General features: G+C 37.5%; 1 protein-coding gene across 6 annotated transcripts in view; it reads right to left on the bottom strand.

Annotated features, from left to right (window-relative positions):
- LOC127580978 (TBC1 domain family member 22B-like) overlaps window positions 1–21057 on the bottom strand; it is a 260989-nt gene that overhangs the window by 180166 nt on the left and 59766 nt on the right. For all 6 annotated transcript variants that reach the window (XM_052035004.1, XM_052035008.1, XM_052035005.1 and 3 more), the window contains one exon: window positions 10204–10274. In XM_052035004.1, the coding sequence (XP_051890964.1) occupies window positions 10204–10274 (71 nt within the window). The remainder of the gene's footprint in view (window positions 1–10203; window positions 10275–21057) is intronic.

Here is a 21057-nt window from a genome sequence, read left to right as displayed (position 1 = left end):
GAACGAAGCTAAGATTACAGCCTGCTCACAATAGGCATCAGCTCTAGTGAGATAAATTTATGCAATACTGTCATCAAGTTTAACTAAACTAAAGGCATTTGTAAAAGCTACATCCACATGAAATATGAAGACAACCCAATAACAATGACTAATTTTATTCTTCCAAACTTGAGGAAAATATTTGGAGTTTCACAACAGCATGAAGTGTTCAATGATATTCAGACTTCTTCCTTGTATGCTTTTCCACCGTGTCCTTAAACTCTCCCAATTCCACTTTCTTTTGCATTGCACTTCGGGAAAGAAAAGCTCCACCAAGTCACACAAGCATGATTTCAAATTTGCAAAGATTTTCCATTTATTCCAATGCTTGGGCTGCAAGGGTAAGCCAGGGAACTACAGGCTGGTGAGCAGTGGTGGGAAAGTTACTAAAAAGAATTGAGGGACAGGGTTTTTCTTTGCATTTGGAAAGGCCTGATGAGGGATAGTCAGCATGGTTTTGTTCGTAGAAGATCACATCTGACAAATTTAACTGGTGACCAAGAGGATTAACAAGGGCAGGGCAATGGAGATCGTTGACATGGACTTCAGCAAGGCCTGTGACAAGGACTGAATGGTAAGCTAGCCAATAAGGTTAGAATACATGGGATCCAGAGAGAAACAGCAAATTGGCTTGGTGGTAGGAGGCAGAGGATGCTCGTGGAGGATTGCTTTTCAGATTGGAGACCTGCAACCAGTGGTGTGCTGCAGGGATCAGCACTAGATCCGTCATTGTTCGTCATATATATTAATGATTTGGAAGAGAATGTCAGTGGCATGATGAATAAGTTTGCAGGTAACATCAAAATTGGTGGTAAATTGGACAGTGAAGCAGGTTGTCTCAGGTTACAGCATGATATGGATCAAATGGGAAAGTAGGCAAGAGAATGACTGATGGAATTTAACTCAGACGAGTGCAAAGTGAGGCATTTTAGGAAGTTAAACCAGGCCAGGACATATACAGTGAATGGCAGGGTTCTGGGCAGTGCTATTGAACAGGAACACCTTGGGGTTCAAGTACAGTTTCCTGAAAGTGGTGACGTAGTAGACAGTGGAGAAGAAGCCATATGGTATGCTTGCGAGGCATTCAATATAGGAGTTGGAAAGGCATGTTACAGTTGTACAAATCGTCGGTTAGGCAGCACTTGGAGTATTGTGTGCCACTCTGATTACCACACTTGTGGAAGGACATAATTAAGCTACAGAAAAGTAAAAGCAAAAACATCTTCATTGACCGTAAATCTCAACCCAAGTCATTTTCTGGACCCTCTTCCATTTTTCCTCGTATCATATCCAAATGCATTAAGATCTATTGCCACAAAATCACTAGCTATCTTCCATGCCTCCATAGCCAGCGTGGTAGCTAAAATTGTAAATAGTCCCCCCTTCTCAGGCAATGTCACTTTTTTTTTTTGAAGACACAAAAATGATATTCCTCACAACATTCCACTTGTCAAGGAGAAACACAGCCTCATTCCCAGCTTCCCTTTGCTGTTCAAAGCCTCTGAAATTCATATTTGGCTCTCCAAATCAAGTTTCCATCAAAACAACCATTAACGAATTCACAGATAATCCCCTTTATGTCCCTGTATTTAAGAAATATACCACCAAAATCCTCCTTGGCTCTAATATATTCTTCTGTAGTCAAAACTATCTTCCTCCATTATCCAGATTAGTGGAGCTACCCTTGAGCACTTTCAAATCAGGCACACCTCAAGGATGTGTGCTTAGCCCACTGCTCTGCTCTCTCTACTCTCACGACTGTGTGGTTAAGCACAGGTCAAACACCATCTATAAATTCACCAATAACACCACTGTTGTTGATATCTCAGATGGTGATGAGGCGGCATTGAGTGGTATTGCAACACAACCTCGCACTCAAGACCAAAGAATTGATTGTGGATTTCAGAAAGGGGAAGGTAGCGGAACACACACCAGTCCTCATTGAGGGGGCTGAGGTGGAAAGATGAGCAGTTCAAGTCCCTGGGCATCAACATCTCAGAGGATCTATCTTGGGCCCAACATATTGATACAATCACAAAGAAGGCATGTCAGCAGCTCTACTTCATTTGGAGTTTGAGGAGATTTGTTATGTCACCAGACTTGCAAATTTCTGCAGATATACGGTAGAATGCACTCTCACTGGTTTCATGACCGCCTGGTATGAAGGCTCCAATGCGCAGGATCAAAAGAGGCCACAGAGGATTGTAGACTTAGCCAGCTCCATCACGGGTACAACCCTCCCCACCATCTTCAAGAGGCAGTGCTCAAGAAGGCCGCATCCATCATTAAGGATCCTCACCATCCAGGATATGCCCTCTTCGTGTTACTACCATCGGGGAGGAGATACAGGAGCCTGAAGACCCACACTCAACGTTTTGGGAACAGCTTCTCCCCCTCCACCATCAGATTTCTGAACGGTCCATGAATCCATGAATACTACCTCATTAGTCCTCTTCCTGCACAATTTATGTATTTTTGTAACTTAATAGTAGACCATAGAACAGTACAGCACAGAACAGGTCCTTTGGCCCACAATGTTGTGCCAACATAGCTAACCCCTCCTACCTACAGAATGCCCATGTCCTTCCATTTTCCTCTCATTCATGTCCCCATCCAAGCCCCTCTTAAAAGCCCTCAATGAATTTGCCTCCACCACCCTATCAGGCAACGCATTCCAGGCATCCACCACTCTCAGTAAAAAACCTACCCCCCGCCACACCTTAAATGCATGCCCTCTGGTATTGGATCACTCAATAATGGGAAAAAGATGTTGCTTGTCCACCCTCTCTATGCCCCTCATAATTTTATACACTTCCAACAGATCACCCCTTAGCTGCTCCAGAGAAAAGAGCCCAAGCTTGTTCAGCCTCTCCTAATAGCACATGCCCTCTAACCTAGGCATCATCCTAGTAAACCTCCTCTGCACCCTCTCCAAAGCCTCGACATCCTTCCTATGGTGAGGGGACCAGAATGGCACGCAATACTCTAAATGTGGCCGAACCAGAGTTCTATAGAGATGCATCATAACTTCTTGACTCCTATACTCAATACCTCAATTAATAAAAGCAAGCATTCCTAAGCCTTCTTAACCACCCTGTGTAGCCACTTTCAATGAACCATGGACTTGCACCCCAAGGTCTCTCTGCTCTTCAACACTGTTAAGGGTCCTGCCCTTAACAGTGTACTGCCTCTTGACATTAGTCCTACCAAGGTGCAACACCCTGCATTTACTGGGTTAAGCTCCATCTGCCACTTCTCTGCCCACATCTGCAACTGATCTACATCACGCTGTGTCCATCGCCAGTCTTCTACACTATTCACAACTCCACCAATCTAGGTATCGTCTGCAAACTACTAACCCACCCATCAACACAATCATCCAGGTCATTATGTAATTTTTGTGTCTTGCACTGTACTGCTGCCGCAAAACAACAAATTCCACAACATATGCCAGTGATAATAGACCTGATTCTGATTCAAAGCCAGGATGAAGAAAAGTGTAGTCAATTGTTTCCAGCACAAATTCAGTAACCTTGCCAAATCTGTTATCGTAATAGGGCATAGTCTGAGGTTGAACTGGACTATTTGTAAATGCAACTTTCGACCCCAAGTTTCTGTATCCTCCATGTCCCTTTCTGCACAGAGATCCATTGATGACACCCTATGCCATCACCATTCTGCACCATGGTATCAAGTCCACTTGTTTGAACTCTCACTGATGCATTAGTCACCTGCAATCTTCAGAATTGCAGTTGGCTGTGTATCCAACCCAAAACAATGACTTCCTTATTCTCCTTCCTCAAAAGAGTATATTGCGATGTTGTGTGTCAAAGATACCCAAACAGACTTAGAATTTCAGCTGCAACATCTGCATGAGGTTTTCAAGCCATTGTAGAAATTTCTCAGAGCAGCGTCTTAAGCCCAACCATCTTCAATTACTTCATCAACGGCAATGTTTCCAAGTTAAGGTCAACATTCAATTCCATTTCCAACTTCTTAGAATATTAAGTGGCCCATGCCTGCAACAGCAAGATCTGAACAACATTGAGACAGAGCTTGATAAATTGCAAACAACACTCTTGCTAAGTGCCAAACAATAACCATGTCCTACAAGGGTGTTTAACAACTATTCTCAATATTAGATGGCATGATCATCACCAACTTCACCACTGTCAAGATCCGAGGAGTCATCACTAACCAGAAACTTAACTGGGTATCCTGCAAAGTGGCTGACCTCCTGATAGCTTTTCTTACCAACTACAAGGCATATTGGCAGCCTGAAAGAATACTCTCCACTTGTCTCGATGAGTGCAGATACCACAACACACAAGCTAAAAGCCATCCAAGACAAAAGCAGCTGTTAGAATGGCACCTTTTCTACCACTCTACACATTCTTTCCCTCTATCACTATTGCATGGTGGCCATAGAATGTGCAGTCCTATAAAATGCATTGTAGATACTGAACTAGACTACCATAACAGCCCAACACAAATTCGGAACCACTGCTACCATAGAGAGCAGAAGCATGGGAACACTACCATCTACAAGCTCTCCTGCTACTTGCACACCAGCATGACATTGCATTATACTGGCCTTCTTTCACTGTTGCTGGGTCTAAATTCTGGAACCCTTTACACAACAGGTTGTGGCGATACCTTCATCCAATAATCCAAAAAAGTAATATGCAAAAGAAATTGGGGATCCACAACACAATCCTCCCTGGTTTTCTCCCACATTCCAAAGATATACAGGTTAGGAAGTTGTGGGCGTGCTATGATGGCACCGGAAGCGTGGCGATACTTATGGACTACCCCAGAACACTATGCAAAAGATGCATTTCACTGTGTGTTTCGATGCACATAAGACTAATAAAGGTATCTTGTCTTATATACCAGAGGATATCATATACTGCCAGCACTATCAGGAATCAATTATCGAAGGGTGCATCTCAAGTACAAAATTGCTTAGTTGGGCACAACTGCGATGTAATTTCAGCTGAAATGGGAAGAAACCTGGATACTTTTTGGCCTTAAACCACCTTTAAAAGAATAAGTACCGTTAAATCAACAAGAGAGATAGTCTATTTTGCAGATACAAGGCCCCTTCTGAAGGATAGTAAACACTTGAACATACGGTTGCCTGAAGCAGAGAATTACATATCAATAGTCCATATTCAGTTTAAACATCCATCCCAAGAATCACTCTGTTCCTGTGCCATGACTCAGGTAACAGCAGCAGCCTGTGCACCCTACAGACTTATATATTTAATATGAGTTGCAGCCAAATCCAGGCTGAAGAATCTGTAAACCTTCCAGCATTCTACTTGCCAATCTGTCCATTATGTCAAAATAATTTTGTTATTGGCAAATTGCATGAAATTTTATTCTTTCTCATTATTACAACAGTTTTCTGCATGTTCTGCTCTCCAAAAGGAACATCTCAGCTGTGCTTAACTCAATGCAATCACTTGCATTAAATTTCAATTATATTCCAAATACTCTTAATATTCACAACTATCTTTAGTCTTGGGTGGACTACACCAATCTAAAAAGGGACAAAAGCACCACAAAGAAATTCGAAGAATCAGAGAGTAATTGACCTTTTACAGCCAAATAAATTAACCGAGCTAAATCAGCTTTAATTGGAGATGGAGGTAATTCACTGGAGACAAAATCTAATCTTTTTTCGTAAAGGAATCACTGATGTGAATGTGGAGAAATTATTTTTTTCTTAGGAACAGTTTAGAGAACCCTAAATTTATGCAATAGAGGCTCAAATTAGCAATATTCTACATAAATTGTGTAAAGCCCTATTATATTATGTAAATCTGAACAAAGGACAAAACCAGAGTCTCACCTTCCTGCATTTAGTGAAGTATAAAATGAGAAGGTCCTTTTTTTTTAAAAAAAAAGCAGCATGGTTCTCCTGTATATTAAATCAAATACTGTGTTAAGAACTTACAAAAAAGTTTGCCCATATAAACGGGGCACATCTTCTGCGTACCAGTCTATCTTAACTGGCCTTTTTTCAGTTGTATGCGAGGAACAACCATGGAATATTATTGACAACTACTTTAAAAAAAAGTTTGCTGCTTGATTTAGCAAAAATGTTGTCAATAATGCCCCATGGTTGTTCTATACATACAGACCTTTCATCCGATTACTGTTTTGTCTCCAATCTACCCTCATAACCTCTCTAGGCTTCCCTATATAGCACTGACAATATTTTAAACTGTTCTCAATTCCTGGTTACTGTTCCTCTCTTCTGCAAATTTGCTGTTGTCACCACTATCCTCAAAATCATGAGGTTGCAAGTTATCAAATCAACTCCAACCTCTTGCCTTTCCCAACTCTTTGAACAAATTTATACTTCACAAATCATTGTCTTCACATTGTCCACCTTTCCCAGAACTCAGTGTCTGGATCCCTACTATCTCTACCACCCTTAGCAAAATAGGTCATGTCAAAAAGTCAAAATGGCATTCAACATGACTGTGACACTCAAGAAACTGAACACATCACATGATTGGGATCTACTGAACTTAACATTCACTTTCTCCACCATCAACATGAAAAGTCACCAAGGCTTCTTTAAAACCATGGCCCAAACCTTCAATGTCTACTCACTAGAAAGACAAGGACAGTAAGCATTACTGCCTGTATGTTCCTCTCAAGCCACACACCACCCTGCCTTCAAAACACATTGTTGTTCCTTCTCCATCACTGGGTCAAAATCTGGCAATCACAATCCAGTTGTCATAAAACTTTGTAAGATGATCCACAAGATGCATAGATACTGAAAATATTAAAATGCAAATTGTTATACTTAGATTAGAAAAAAATGTTACAGGCTTGACCACGCCCAATAAAGAAATTTCAAAGAAGGGCTTAACGTTCACTCTAGATTGATACATTTGAAAGATAGCATGGAGTCAGACGCCACATTAATAAATTGGTATACATATGTTAGAGGGTCAGCAGATGTTGCCCATCATGATTTTCAGAAAGTACTTGACAAACTGCCAAACAAAATGCCCTTTAGCAAAATTGAGGCTCCTGCACAGAGTAAAGGGATATTGTAAATAACATTTTCAGACTGGATGAAGGCTGATCCCTCAAGATAAATCCTCAAACAACTGCTTTTTTTGTGTGTGTTATTGACTTGAATTTGGATGCGCGAGGTGAAATTCTAAAATTCTCTGATAACACCAAGCTTAGAGGTGTATAAATAATGACAAGAAAACTTGGATATTCTGGCAAAGTGGACAAACAAACAAGTTTAAGATACCTATCAGAATGAAATTGAAATATTTTGACAAAAAACTTGGTAATTTTTGAAACTGGCAGAAGAAAAGGTTTGTAAAACATAGATCATGGGATTCATATATGAAGACTTTCAGCACAAAAGCAGGGAGATTCTTTTGAGTGTTCTTAAAGGATGCGTCAGGCTACAACTGAAATACTATAACCAAATCTGGTCACCATACTTTAGAAGGATCTAAACTTTCAAGAGAAATGGTAGAAGAGATTTACTGAACTGATTCCAGAGATGAAGGATGCTTGTCACAGGTTAGACTGGAAAAGTCAGGGTCGTTTTTGATAAAGGTGTACAAGACCACGACAGATTTAATAGTGTAAATAAAGAGGTGTTCCCATTAGCACCTCTTTTGGCAGCAGAAGGGAAAACTTGAAGATTTCTGTTTGAGCCCCAATAATCTCTCCCTTGCCTCCTATAGCAACCTGGAATACATCTCATTAGGTCCTGGAGATTTATGCATCTTTAAACTGCAAAGACATCTAATATCTTTAGGTAATTTCCTATAGAATTCCATTGTCTCACTCCCTAAATTCTCCACAACAATGTCCCTCTCCATAGTGAATAAAGACGAAAAATATTCATTTAAAACCTTACCCTCTGGCTCAATGCAAAGAATGCCATTTTGGTTCCTAATGAGCCCTATTCTTTCCCCAATTACTCTCATCTCCTTAATATACTGATAAAATGCTGTGGGATTTTCCTTAATCCTATCTACGAGTGCTATTATCAGCCCTCCCGATTACTTTAAGTGCCCCTTTATGCCTTCCATTTTCTTGTCGACCCTCCTGTTTTCAGTTTTCTAAACTTGTCATAAGATCTTTTATTTAAATCCAAGCCTTCAATATACAGTATCTTGATATCCAGGTTTCCTTGGACTGTTCGCTTTACCTTTTACAATTACAGGACTCATGAGCCCTGAACTCCCACTATTTCATTTCCAGATGACACCCATTAATCAAGTGCAGAATTACTTTCAACAGCGGCCCTCAGTCCACTTTAGCCTGGTCCAATTTTATTGTACTGATATTAGTTTACCCTTAATTTAGGATCTTAATTTCCAGACAATCCTTGGTCTCCTCCATTACAATCTTAAAACCTGGAGTTATGGTTGTTATCTCCAAAATGCTCTCCCACTGACTCATTGGGCTGAACAGTCTCCTTTGGTGCTGTAATGAATCCATAATTCTTAGAACTGATGACGTCCACACTTCAGTTGCAACACATAACATTCTGTCATCTTACCTACAATACAATGTTCAAATCTCTTAAACTTTAAAGGCATAACCAATGGAATAATAGCAACGTTTCACACATACCACTTTCTGGAAAGAGGAGAACTAAATTAATCAGTTTACTCATGAATGAGACTTACAGTAGTTTAACACAACAGATATAGAGAATTGCTCTTCACAAGTACACACATAAAAATATTTGTCAATCCTCCATTCTTACTCACATTTAGTAAATAGAAATGAAGACCACAAATGTGGAACCAATTTTATTTCAAATACTGATTGAAGTAGATGAAATTTAAATAAACTTTAAGTGAACTTATTTCAGGAGTACAAAAGGTAGGCCAACAAGAAAACAGCCTCTTTTCAGAACTTTGCCCATTATCCTCCTCACGCAGTCACCAACTGGTATGTGGAGAAATGCAAATTAACTCCAATTTCTTTTTGTTCCTTGTTAAAGCCTCTGCTCACAGAACTAGCCAAACGAAAGAGCATGAGCAACAAGCGGCCTGTCTAGATTAGTAAGCAACACAAAAACATTCTGCAATTCTTTGAACACCAACACATTGTCTTTTATCCCACTGGCAAGTTTTTCAAAAGAATTTATATTTGCATGTTGTCATTTGCAAACACAAATACCACTGAGCAAATTTAGTGAAAGTTGGTTGTAGACTGCCACAATAAGTGTGGTGGAAGAGTTAATCATGGTAAAGTGCATCTTCTTTCTCTGCTAATTTTACCCCAGTTTTGTGACCAAAAATTAAACTATAAAATCAGGCTTTTATATTTAAAAAAGTGATAAAATGCTTTTATACGTTTAAATGAGTGCTACAATTTCCTGACTTAGCTTCCTTTCTTTTTGATATTCATCTACTTTTTCTGCTGAGGGTAATGACTCATGTTGACTCTATCCCAAATGTCAGATTTAAAACCTTAGCCCAGCAGAAAAATCTAATGACCATGGATGTTTTTGTCCTCAAGCTACTATTTAATGGGCATCCTGGTGTACCCACATTGACCTCTAGTGTTCAACATCAAAATCAGTTTCTCAACATAATATTTTAGAAAAATATCACTGTTTCAACTGAATAACCGTGCACATGAGAGCTCTTTTTTTGAAATTAGAACCTGCAAAATAAAACAGACATTTTCACCATTTTAAATATTCACTTACGTTCTCCTTATCTGTTTGTGCATCTATAATGATTAAAAGAATTTACTTAAATTTTTACTCCATTTCTTCGTACAGCCTCTATAAAAGTTTATTTTTTGTTAATTCTCAGAAAAATTAAATAGCTGGCAATACCAGTGTTTATAGCATCTTCTTAAAGTAATGCTACTCATGTCTTTGACAAAAAATTCCCAGTGCTCTGGAGAAAGGATTTCAAGGTTTAACAAAAGGCTCACCAATGCACTTTTTGTTTTGCAGATTTCCTCAATCAAAAACCATCTTGAGGTGTAACATTCTTCTCAGATTCTAACTCACTGATCGTTACAGATCAAACACATATCTGTCACAGCCTGTTCAAAAATATTTAAAACTTTTTGCTGTTCAAAATGAAATCGTAATCTCTTTGTCTTTTGTATTAGCACATAAGTTCCAAAGCTGCTTACCGACAGTAGTCTCCACGTAACAGAACGAACGTCTCGTGGAACACCGGACCAGCTGTACTTCCTCAGTTCTTCTGTTAATACAAAAATATACAAGAGAAGTTAAATTATAACTTCAGACCAACTCCCTTACAAAATGCAAACCTTCATAAACTAAAACAGTGTGGCAAGTTAGGAGCCCAAACGTAATTTAAAACCTATTATTTTCCTTGAAATTATTCTAATGTTTCCCTTTTCCACGCAAGATGCATTTTAATCAGGCCTACTTCCAGTACTCTGTTCCCCTTAAATGGGGAAACAAAAAACACAAATCTGCCAAAAACATGTTTCAGTTTTGTGAACAACATTTTATTTGTCATTAACCCTGAAGAATTGAAGTTAAGATGATATGTGAATATTTGAGTTGTTTCAAATTGTATAAGGTACTATTGATGAAAAAGGTGCTTGATTTGCACAAATATACGTGACTTCTGTCTGCGTAAGATGGGAGAAAAGGTCCGAGCCATATGAGAAAGGATATTACTCAGAGTACTTGCCCAAGTTCTCTCTTTTGTAATAGCTTGCTTGATTTGCATGGTCCACTGTTTATTTCCCAGTATTGCTCAATATTAAGAGGATAACTCAGTTATACCCAGGGAATAAGTAGTTTAATAAAAAGTAGCCTCTTCAGCATGTTAACAAAAATACACTCAAAAGGAAATAATACAGAATGTGCCCTTTTGTTTCAAAGTCACAATATCCAAATACACATTGAGGTTTCAATTTGTTTGGTGAGGGAAGTTTTTGGATAGTCAAATACTAAAAAATGTTAACTCAACATAAAAAATCTGCCAAAACCACAAAATTAAATATTTTTGCAAGAAATTTTATTTGTTCTCATGATGCTGATACATTTGCACATAATACTCCTGAGTGTAATTTAAATCTTTTTAGTAGGAAAACAGTTTGGTAAATCTGAACAATGGTAAAAGATTGTGAAAGATCTCACTGAGATCAAATGTTTACAAATGTCTTTGATATTAACAAAAATTCAAAAACACACGAACTATTAAAAAAAACACTAAAAGAACCAGGTGAACAATTGAATGCATTTCAACCATCAATTAAGCCAAATTAAAAGATCTATTTACCATTCCCCAGTGGCCATTTCTTCCCATTCATTTCAATTATATTTATGCCAGGTTAAACTGGCACAGGTTCAGCAGGCAGCTCCCATCAGGAATCCACTGATGCAGATTTAAGTATTCCAGAGTCAGCACTTAACTGAAGTGGACGTCTACACTCAACCTACATTTGAAAAGGGCCAAGCAACTGCCCAGACAGGAATGCAAAATCTGGCAGATCTGCTGAGATTTGAGTGGGAGATTTGCCCCATTATATTTTCACAGAGAAAGACCTGGTACAAGTTTTTCAGTAATCAATAAAAAGGCATTCTATCAAACTTGGGCAATGAAAACTCTTCAGAATAGTTGTGTTCTAATTTGAGTCACAAGATGAAGAGTTTTAAAAGGTTATTTGAAAAATGCAGGAGGAGACCAATTCATTTATCTGAAACTTTTTGCAACAGCAGATTTTTGCAATCAGTATTGATTTTGTGACTCCCGTTGACACCTATGCTTTTCCCCCAAAGAATATTGCTTTTGAAATGAATGTGAAGGCATTGATTCTGGGGGAAATAATAAGCAGACCTTCTTACTTAATTCAGTTAGATTTACTTAGTTATTTTTAAATGCACGTAAAATACTTTCCAGAATTTTAATTTTAATATATTAATATAATACTCTTGCTAACAAGGCAGAAAATGTCAAGACTGTAGTGAACCATATACTGGGCTTGAAATTCTCCATTCAGTTCGGAGTAGTTTTTTTGGATTTTACTGCTCTTTGACAAAATCCAGTATTTTCCATTCTGAAAATAGCTTCACTCAAGAAGTGCATCAACTTTTGTCTCTGGGTCACAAAAGATCAAAATCAGTAATAACAGTTAGCTCAAGCTTTACCTTAATTATTTCTTTTACAATATCTCCATTTTTTTTCATGTAATCACAAACACATTTTTGACTTTTCACCTCATCTCTACCAACATTTACATTCTTTTGGTTTTATTTACCAAAACAGTGCATCCAACAACCAAATGGAATTGCTCAATAGTAGTCCCAATGAGTATTTTGAAACCCAAATGCAGCTTTCTCAGAGCAAACTGAATGAAAATGTGAACTCAGAATTGTTGACATTTATTGCCACCACAAAGTAATTTAGCTTTGGAAATAAGTACTTTCCTGGTAAGCCTCTATATTTAATTGGGCCCCATATCTAAGGAAGAATGTGCTGGCATTGGAGAGGGTCCAGAGAACATTTAAGAGAATGATCCCAGGGATGAAAGTGTTTGATGGTTCTGGGCCTATAGTCGCTAAAGTTTAGAAGAATGAGGGGGATCTCACTGAAACCAGTTGAATATTGGAAGGCCTGGATAGAGTGGACGTGGAGAGAATGTTTCCAGTAGTGGGAGAGTCTAGGACCAACAGCAACAGCCTCAGAATAAAAGGACGTTCCTTTGGAACAGAGATGAGAAATTTCTTGAGCCAGAGGGTGGTGAATCTGTAGAACAGATTGTCACAGATGGCTGTGGAGGCCAATTCATTGGGTATATTTAAAGTGGAGGTTGATAGGTTCTTGATTAGTTAGGGCATCAAAGGTTAAGGGAAGAAGGCAGGAGAATGGGGTTGAAAAGGAAAAATAAATCAGCCATGATCAAATGGCAGAGCAGACTCAATGGACCAAATGGCCTAATTCTGCTCCTATGACTTATAGTCTTAATTTCCAATAAAACCAGGGCTCTTCAAATTTTCTGACAAGCTCAAAGTAGTTTTACACAAAGAATTGACTTCCATTGTAGCTGGATTGCTGACTCAAGTTTTTTTTAAATGGATTAAAAACAAAAAATTCAAGCCATAACCATATTCAACTCCAGATTTTGACGTGATAGTCCAAGTCAATGCAAATCAGTCCTCTATTTGTTAAAGCATTACCAAGCCATCCCTTCAGCAGTTAGCCAGAGAAAACTGAATTTTCATCATCCAGGTCACTGTATCACAGTCATGACAATGTAACCATATAAAGTTCCAGCCTTCTTTAATGTTCATTCAATTGAATGATATATGTGGTTTTACAAGTGTAATTTTAAGCTCAGCAAATTGAAAACAACACCTGACACACATGCAGTGTGTTATGTGAAGCAAATTATGCCAACCAACCCATAATTTCCTTTAAAACTAGAGCTCCCCATACTTCATGATAAGCTTAAAGTAGTTTTACACAGTGGATCAGTTTCTTGTATTGATGCATTGCTTACCGAAGTGCTTAATTTCAAAAGCACATGGCTTAGGTTTGGAAACATGTCACCGACCAGTGCAGATTTTTTTTATTGGTACAATAATGTAAATCAAGAATCATTTTCTCTGACCTTGTCTATTTTATCACTAAGTGGTAAAATAGAGAGGTAAGTACATAACCAATTTTAACATGGAGCATTAGAAATCTTCTCTGCTGCCTCAGTAAAGCAGCCAGCGTAATTAAAGTTCCCACCCACCCCAGACATTGTCTCTTCTCCCCTCTCCCATCGGGTGAAAGATACAAAAAGCCTGGTAGCATGTACCACCAGGCTCAAGGATAGCTTCTACCCCTCTGTTATAAGATTATTGAATAATTCCCCAGTATGATAAAATGGACTCTTGACCTCACAATCCACCTCGTTATTACGGTGCATCTTATTGTCTACCTGCACTGCAATTTCTCTGTAGCTGTTACACTCTATCCTGCATTCTGTTATTGTTCTACCTTGTACTACCTCAATGCACTGTGCAATGAATTGATCTGTATGAATGGTATGCGAGACAAGCTTTTCACTGTACCTCGGTATGGGCGACAATAATAAACCAATTCAATTCCAATTCCAAGCAAGTGAGTCAATGAGCTATTTTTAAAATAATAATTAAGACTCTTGCACAATTATACTCATTGCTCCAAAATTCTGGCTGCAGCAAAAGTGATAACATGCCATGGACCCTTTGGAGTTAAATTCCTGGCCTTCAAAGGTGTAAAATGAGAAAAGAACACTCACTGACATACACAAATGAAATCAACAAGGCCATGAAAAGTTAATTCTTTTGCAATGTTCCACAATTATACAAATCTGCTAGTTCTGCAATGCTATGCCAAGGTTCTCAACAAATTAAAGAGATCTCAAAATGTTAATGCACATCAGTTCAAATATTCCTCATACAATTGTACCAAAATAGGCATTTGACAAGGTTCCTCATGTTAGGCTGATCCAGAAGATTCAGATGCATGGGATCCATGGTCACTTGGTAGATTGCGTTTAAAACTTTGGTCATTGAAGACAGAGGGTAGTGGCAGAGGGGTGTTATTCCGACTGAAGGTCTGTGACCAGTGGTGTTTCGCAGGGATCAGTACGAGGACGTCTGTTGTTTGTGATGCATATAAATGACTTGGAAGAAAATGTAGGTGGGCTGATTAGCAAGTTTGCAGATGACACAAAAATTGGCAGAGTTGTGGACAGTGAAGGTGGTTGTCCAAGGTGGTGGAAACAGATACAATAGCAATGTTTAAGAGGTGTTTAGACAAGCACATGTAGGAATGGAGGGACATGGATCATGTGCAGACAGGTAGGTTAGTTTCATTTGGCATCATGGGCTGAAGGGCCTGTTCCTGTGCTATACTGCTCTATGTTCTAAAAACAACTACTGTGCATTGAAAGGTAACAAACACACATGTAATTGAATTCAAGCAGATCTCTTATTCATGATCAAGGTATGCATTAGCTCTGGAATGCAGCTATTTTTGTGATGTGCAAAGCAGAGGTAATACCAGCCATTTCGCTAAATCTACAGGTTATCTGATGCAAATTAAACATTAATGAACCACAAATAAAGTCTTTCATTTATTTGTTTTTTTTATCTTGAAATGATACTGTCTGCTTTTAACCAGAATACTGCAGCTGATTTAATATCACAATAAGGACATCTGTTTCCAGCAAATTCAGCTTTGATTTCCAGATGGCGACATAATAAAAATTGAGTAATTGGTAGGCAATTCTTTCTTGCATCTTTCAGAGAATTAACATATAATAAAATATGCTGGTCATACAATTCCCTGATAATTCACAGCAAATTATTTTTCAACAAACTTGCAGTAATGACATTAGAGTGGTTCATCATTGTGAATACCATACATCAACAATGCAGAGCACCATCTGTACCAAATCCAGCCACCACCAGAAAAATGGACTCTAAATTGATTAAAACTAAAACATACCAAAAAAAATCTATAACAAAATCTCACATTGACAAAGCATAACTTTGGAGTGACCCAAAGACTGCGATCAGATTGGGTGTATATGACTGCCTTAAACCTCTCCAGCTTCATGACACAATCTGAACTGTGATATTACAATTCTGCCTTGTAATCACACTTCAAAGTCTATTATTCAATCCAAGATCACGACTGAATCCAGATCAACATTGAGAGAGTTCATTCAAGCTTTGTATACTTATTCATCACTTGGAACTAATAACCTTGTATTTGTGGCACTTTTCCCAAACAACCATAATAATCAATGCATACCATATCATATGCAAGCTACTGAGCTCCAGACTTGGGATGGGATTCACAGACTGATCTTTCATGCATTGATCTTACAGGTAACTCATTAAGTATTAAGGAACATGCTCATCATTCCCACAGATCTGTCACAAACTTCATACCACTGACCAAAACTTTTGTTTTAAAAATCATGCCAGGGCATCTCACTTTATTCCACTGTAGTTATATGGAAAGTTATATGGAATTCTAAAAGAAAATACATGTTTAAGCAACACTGAATTTTTGTTTTTTTTTAAAAAAAAGAGTAGAAAACAGCAAAACAGTGTATAAGGAAAAGGGAACTCAAAGCCATGACAGCAGAACAGTTAATTGAATAGATTGAATAATATCTACAAAAAAAAGTAAGGAATTAACAGGGAAGTTTCTCAGGTCAACAAAGTAAAAGTAAAATCCTGCAGAGATTTTGCTGGAACTATTATTGCCAAAACGCTTTGAGCCCAAGAACTGGAGGCACCAAGTCAAAATTTCAAATAATGCTAAATTAGAGATAGAGACATCAAGATGGAAATTATGAAAATACCTCAGGATTCCAAATTAGGCAAATAAATTGGAAGTTATATTTAATAAAACAAAGTGTAAGTGAATTTGTTTTGATTGGACACAAGATCACTGGAATGTATAGAAACAAAGTAAACTGACTTGGCAACTGACATATAAAAATCAGTAAAATAACAGAAAAACAAATTCCAAGTCTAACGTACTGGGATTCATTTCTAGAGCTACATAGGTTTTCTCATATTTGTATAGATTCCTACAATAGTCCAACTGTGACTAGCCATATGCATTTCAGTTTGTCAAAATGCTACTAGATAGTGAAATTCTAGAAGGGGAAAAGAATGAACTATCTGGACATAATCCAGATATGGTTCTTTTCTCCAAGAAAGAGCACACAATAGATTTCATTAAAATTATGAAGTGATTCAAATGAGATAGATCTGGAGAATTCTTCTACATGAAATAAATTCACAACAAGGAAATGTTAACACAAAATACACAAATAGATGAATTTGGGAGGAGGATATATCTTTTCAACACTATGTGGAGAAGCTGAAGCAGATAATACTGACACATGCATGAGGGAAGGATAAATAGAGAGTTATAGGGAAAGGATTAAATATTAAAGAAATAATGAATAAGAAGATTTATATAGCGAAGAGACCAATTCAGCTGAATAACCTGTTTTTGTGATGTATCATATATACATAACCCTATTGTCCAAAATATTTTAAAACCTTTCATGGTGCTACACAGAAAAAAAAATGCTCTGGTTTATTAGACCTATTCTAATATTTGATAAATTACACATCAACCAAAAATCAATAAGACAGTTCAAAGTTTATTGTATTAATAGAATTTTAGGAAAGGGGAGTTAAATCAATTGTTTGTTTAATGAATTAGATACCATGGTATCTATGAACATAGCTGCACTATAAAGTCAAGGTCTTTACAAGTTCATTTTTTCTTAACCCTTTTTCAGTGCATGACAGTATACAACCTTTTAGTGAAGTAATTCTCAACTAAACAAAGTCCATAAACTTGTATTTTAATTTTTTCTGCCAGTACAGCACTAAATGTTACAAGATACACTGTAAAATTGCTTCATTTTTAGTACACTTTGGCATTAGTACAGTTGCAACAGCTGCAAGGCATTGAACCTGACATAAATCAGAAAATCAGTGAATTAGGAACAAAGAACTTGTAAAAAGTTCTATAGTTTGTTGAATTGTATTCAGACAGTCAGAAAATCTGCTCCTCCGAGTGGATTAAATGGCAAATTTAACTTCTTTTATCCTTGTTCTTTAACTGTTGCATTCTACAAGAAGCAATTTCTTCAAGAATCATGAAGAAAATCAGAATCTTTCAGAAAATACAAAATATTGTGTTTATGTCTCCAACTTCCCAAATTCACCTCCATTAATACAGTTTTAGTTTTATTATACCCACCCACATTAAATCTTCCATTTAATTCTTGAATTAGACAATGATCTTGATGTGTTATACACAAAAAACAAGTCCTTCAATAACACATTGCAAGGTACTTGCATATCACAGGATAGAGAGAGAGTGCCCAATTTCATGTGGACAATTCTGAAATGATAAGTTTTTCCAACTACTTCATACACTCATAGGAGTTACACTCACAGCAGGTTTGGCACAATTACAGCTTCATTCTATTCGAATGCTGAGAGTGTAAATGGAAAAGGAGATGTAGGGAGTCCAGCGTTACTCCACTGATTAGATTCTGTGTAAAAAGGGCAATTCTTACTGGCTTTATGTCAACTTCATAAATCCAAGAGACTGGAGGCTCCCCAGAGGCAGCGTAATATTTTCTTCACAAATGTATTTAAAGATCATAATTTAGAACACAGCAAAAATTAATAGAACCATTAACCACTAAGCTGTCAACTAGGAAGCAAACAGAAATAAAAGAGGAATAAAGATATTTCTCCATACATGGACTTACTTTTTCATTACAAGTGTTACAAAATTAACACAGAATGAAATGGGTGAGAAATTCTTCACAAAACTTCTTACTATAAAATGGGCACTTGTGCATGCATTCATTTTTCTGGCAAGAGTGATGTGCTATAGCAGAGGAAGAAGAATATGCATTTTTCAAAAACTATGATCTAAGTGGATTGACCGTAAAGAAAACACTTCATGCAATTAAGGAATTTATTGACTTCAGTTTACATAACAATGGGACATGATTTAAGGTAGCTTACTCAACATGTTCTCAAAATTTGTCTTCTACACTGAGAATTCATTCAAGTTTTTCAATTGTCTCACTATTTTCCACTTCAATTCTTTCATTCAAGTCTTCTTATTTAATGCCTTTCTTTCTCATTTTCCACATCATAGCTCCTCAACAAGAATTTTAATTTCCTGGTCTTCTGTTTCTCCAAACTTTGTTAATGTTTCAAAAACTTTCAATTGTGTCATATTTTGTTGTAAACCTGGGAAAGAATAAAAGATAATGTCTGCAGGAAAGGGGAAACTGCAGGAGAGATTAAATGACAAACAGGATGATAGCACAAAAACAAAGATGGTCATAAAAGACTGATTGAGATGAGTATTTTGCTTTTGTGGTCAAAGAAATCAAATATTCAATGAGCAGCTTGGAAATGATTTCAAGTCGAGGGGAAATGATTTCAAGTCAGTGATCATTCATTAACCTTTACGATATAAAAAGTGCAAAAGGGAGAAGAAAACAAAAAGGTCAGTCTATGATCGGGTGGAAAGGAGGACTGACCAAATGACCAAAAAAGGATGAGAGCACAAAGAGTGGTAATTGGATAAATCCAGAGATGGTGTAACTCAGCCAAGCAGAATCAAAGGACAACATTAAGCATGTGAAAAATCCAAAATTAAAATCAAAAATGGTGGAAATATTCATTTTCTGACATTGTTGAGCTCTTGTTCAGCTGACTCATCCCCTAGCCAGCCCCAAATCTCTGTTCTCCAATCATGTACTGCCTGCTTACATCTCCTCCCAAAGATCTATAAGCAAGATTGCCTTGCTAAACTCATCATTTTGGATTGTTCTTACCAATGAAACACCACTTATCAACACATTTAAAAAACTCTTCTTGCCCAGTTTCTTCCTAAGCACTTCTGTGTCAATGCAATACCCTCTGCCACTTGAAGAGTTTCCATTTTTCTGGCCCTAACTGCATTATTTTCACCATGAATATCCAATCTGTCATGCATCAATCTGCTTCCAGGATGGCTTGAGGGCTCTCTGCTTCTTTCTTGAGTAGGGGCCAAATACTTTCTCCTCTCAAACCTCCTAAGTCTCACTAAGCCAGTTCTTACATTTAACAACATCTCTTTTTATTCTACTCCCTCTAACTAATAGATGTTGATGGAGGAACCTACATGGATTCTTATTATGTTGGTCTCTTTGTTGATTATATAAACATTCTATATTCCAGGCATTCTCACCTTTTTTCCCTAGTGACTGCATTGGCCCCATCACCCATTCTCAAATGAACATGTAAATATCATTCTCCAAATTCTGTACCTATTCACATGCCTTACCTTCACATAGTGTCTTTGACAAAGAGTTCCAAAGATACATGATCCTCAGAAATAGAACTTGCCCCATCTACCTTAAATGGGCAATACCTTATTTTCAAACATTGATCTCTGCTTCTAGATACTTCCATAATCATCCTCTCCACATCTGCCCCATCACCCTCAGCATCTCAAGTTTCAGTCAAGTCCTCTTACTCTTATAACTTCTAGTGGATATGAGTATAGCTTATCCAACATTTCCTCCAAAAAAATCTGCCATTGCAGGTATTAGTCTAGTTAACCTTCTCTGAGCTACATTCAAAGTAATAACATCCTTCTTTGAAGGAGACCACTAATACTGCATAGAGTACTCCAGTTGTGGTCTCACCAATGCTTTGAATAACTGAAGTGCAGTCTTCTTACTTATGTATTCAAATTCCCTAGAAATAAACAATAACATTCTATTAGCCTTCCTAACTAGTTGTTGCACCTACGTACTAGCCTTTTGTGAATCATGCAGCAGGGAATATGCTTCTCTTTCATTTTTTCCTGCCTAAGTGGACTATTTCATATTATTTTCACATTATACTCTACTACACACATTACTGGAGCTTTTCTCACTCACTTAATCCATCAGTGTCCCTCTGTAGCCTCCTTGCATTCTTTTCACAAACTTACTTTCCTACCCATCTTAGCAGCATCAGCAAAATCAAATAATTTAAAAGAAACTGTAAAAAGTTGAGATCCCAACAATATCCATGTGCATGCCAGTAATTACATTACTGGGAGAATTTGCTGCAGTTTGTTCCTGCTGCTCTTTGAGCTGATTTCTTACTGAGTAAATTGACTGTTTTCTGTATAACAGACTGCCATGAGTAATATAACCCAATGTATTTCTAATATTTCAGCTCACTCACTGTTGGCAATAAATATATTTCAGATAATGATTCTGCTACTCCTATTTAATTTTGTCTTGACACATCTTTTGTTCCATTAATTGTTCCTCCAACAGCCCTTTTTGCCTTGGAACATCATCCGTTTGATATCTAATTTCTGTTTTCACACTACCAAAGACCTTCACTTTGTGCTTTCCTCCCCTCCCTCCCAACCCCACTGTAATTCTGTGCATCTAAAAACCTGATTATCTGTAGCTTCATCC

This window comes from Pristis pectinata, chromosome 20 (genome assembly GCF_009764475.1).
Source record: "Pristis pectinata isolate sPriPec2 chromosome 20, sPriPec2.1.pri, whole genome shotgun sequence".
Classification (NCBI taxonomy): domain Eukaryota; kingdom Metazoa; phylum Chordata; class Chondrichthyes; order Rhinopristiformes; family Pristidae; genus Pristis; species Pristis pectinata.
The sequence above is the reverse complement of the archived record's forward strand: the minus strand, read 5'-3'. Positions and strand labels throughout refer to the sequence as shown.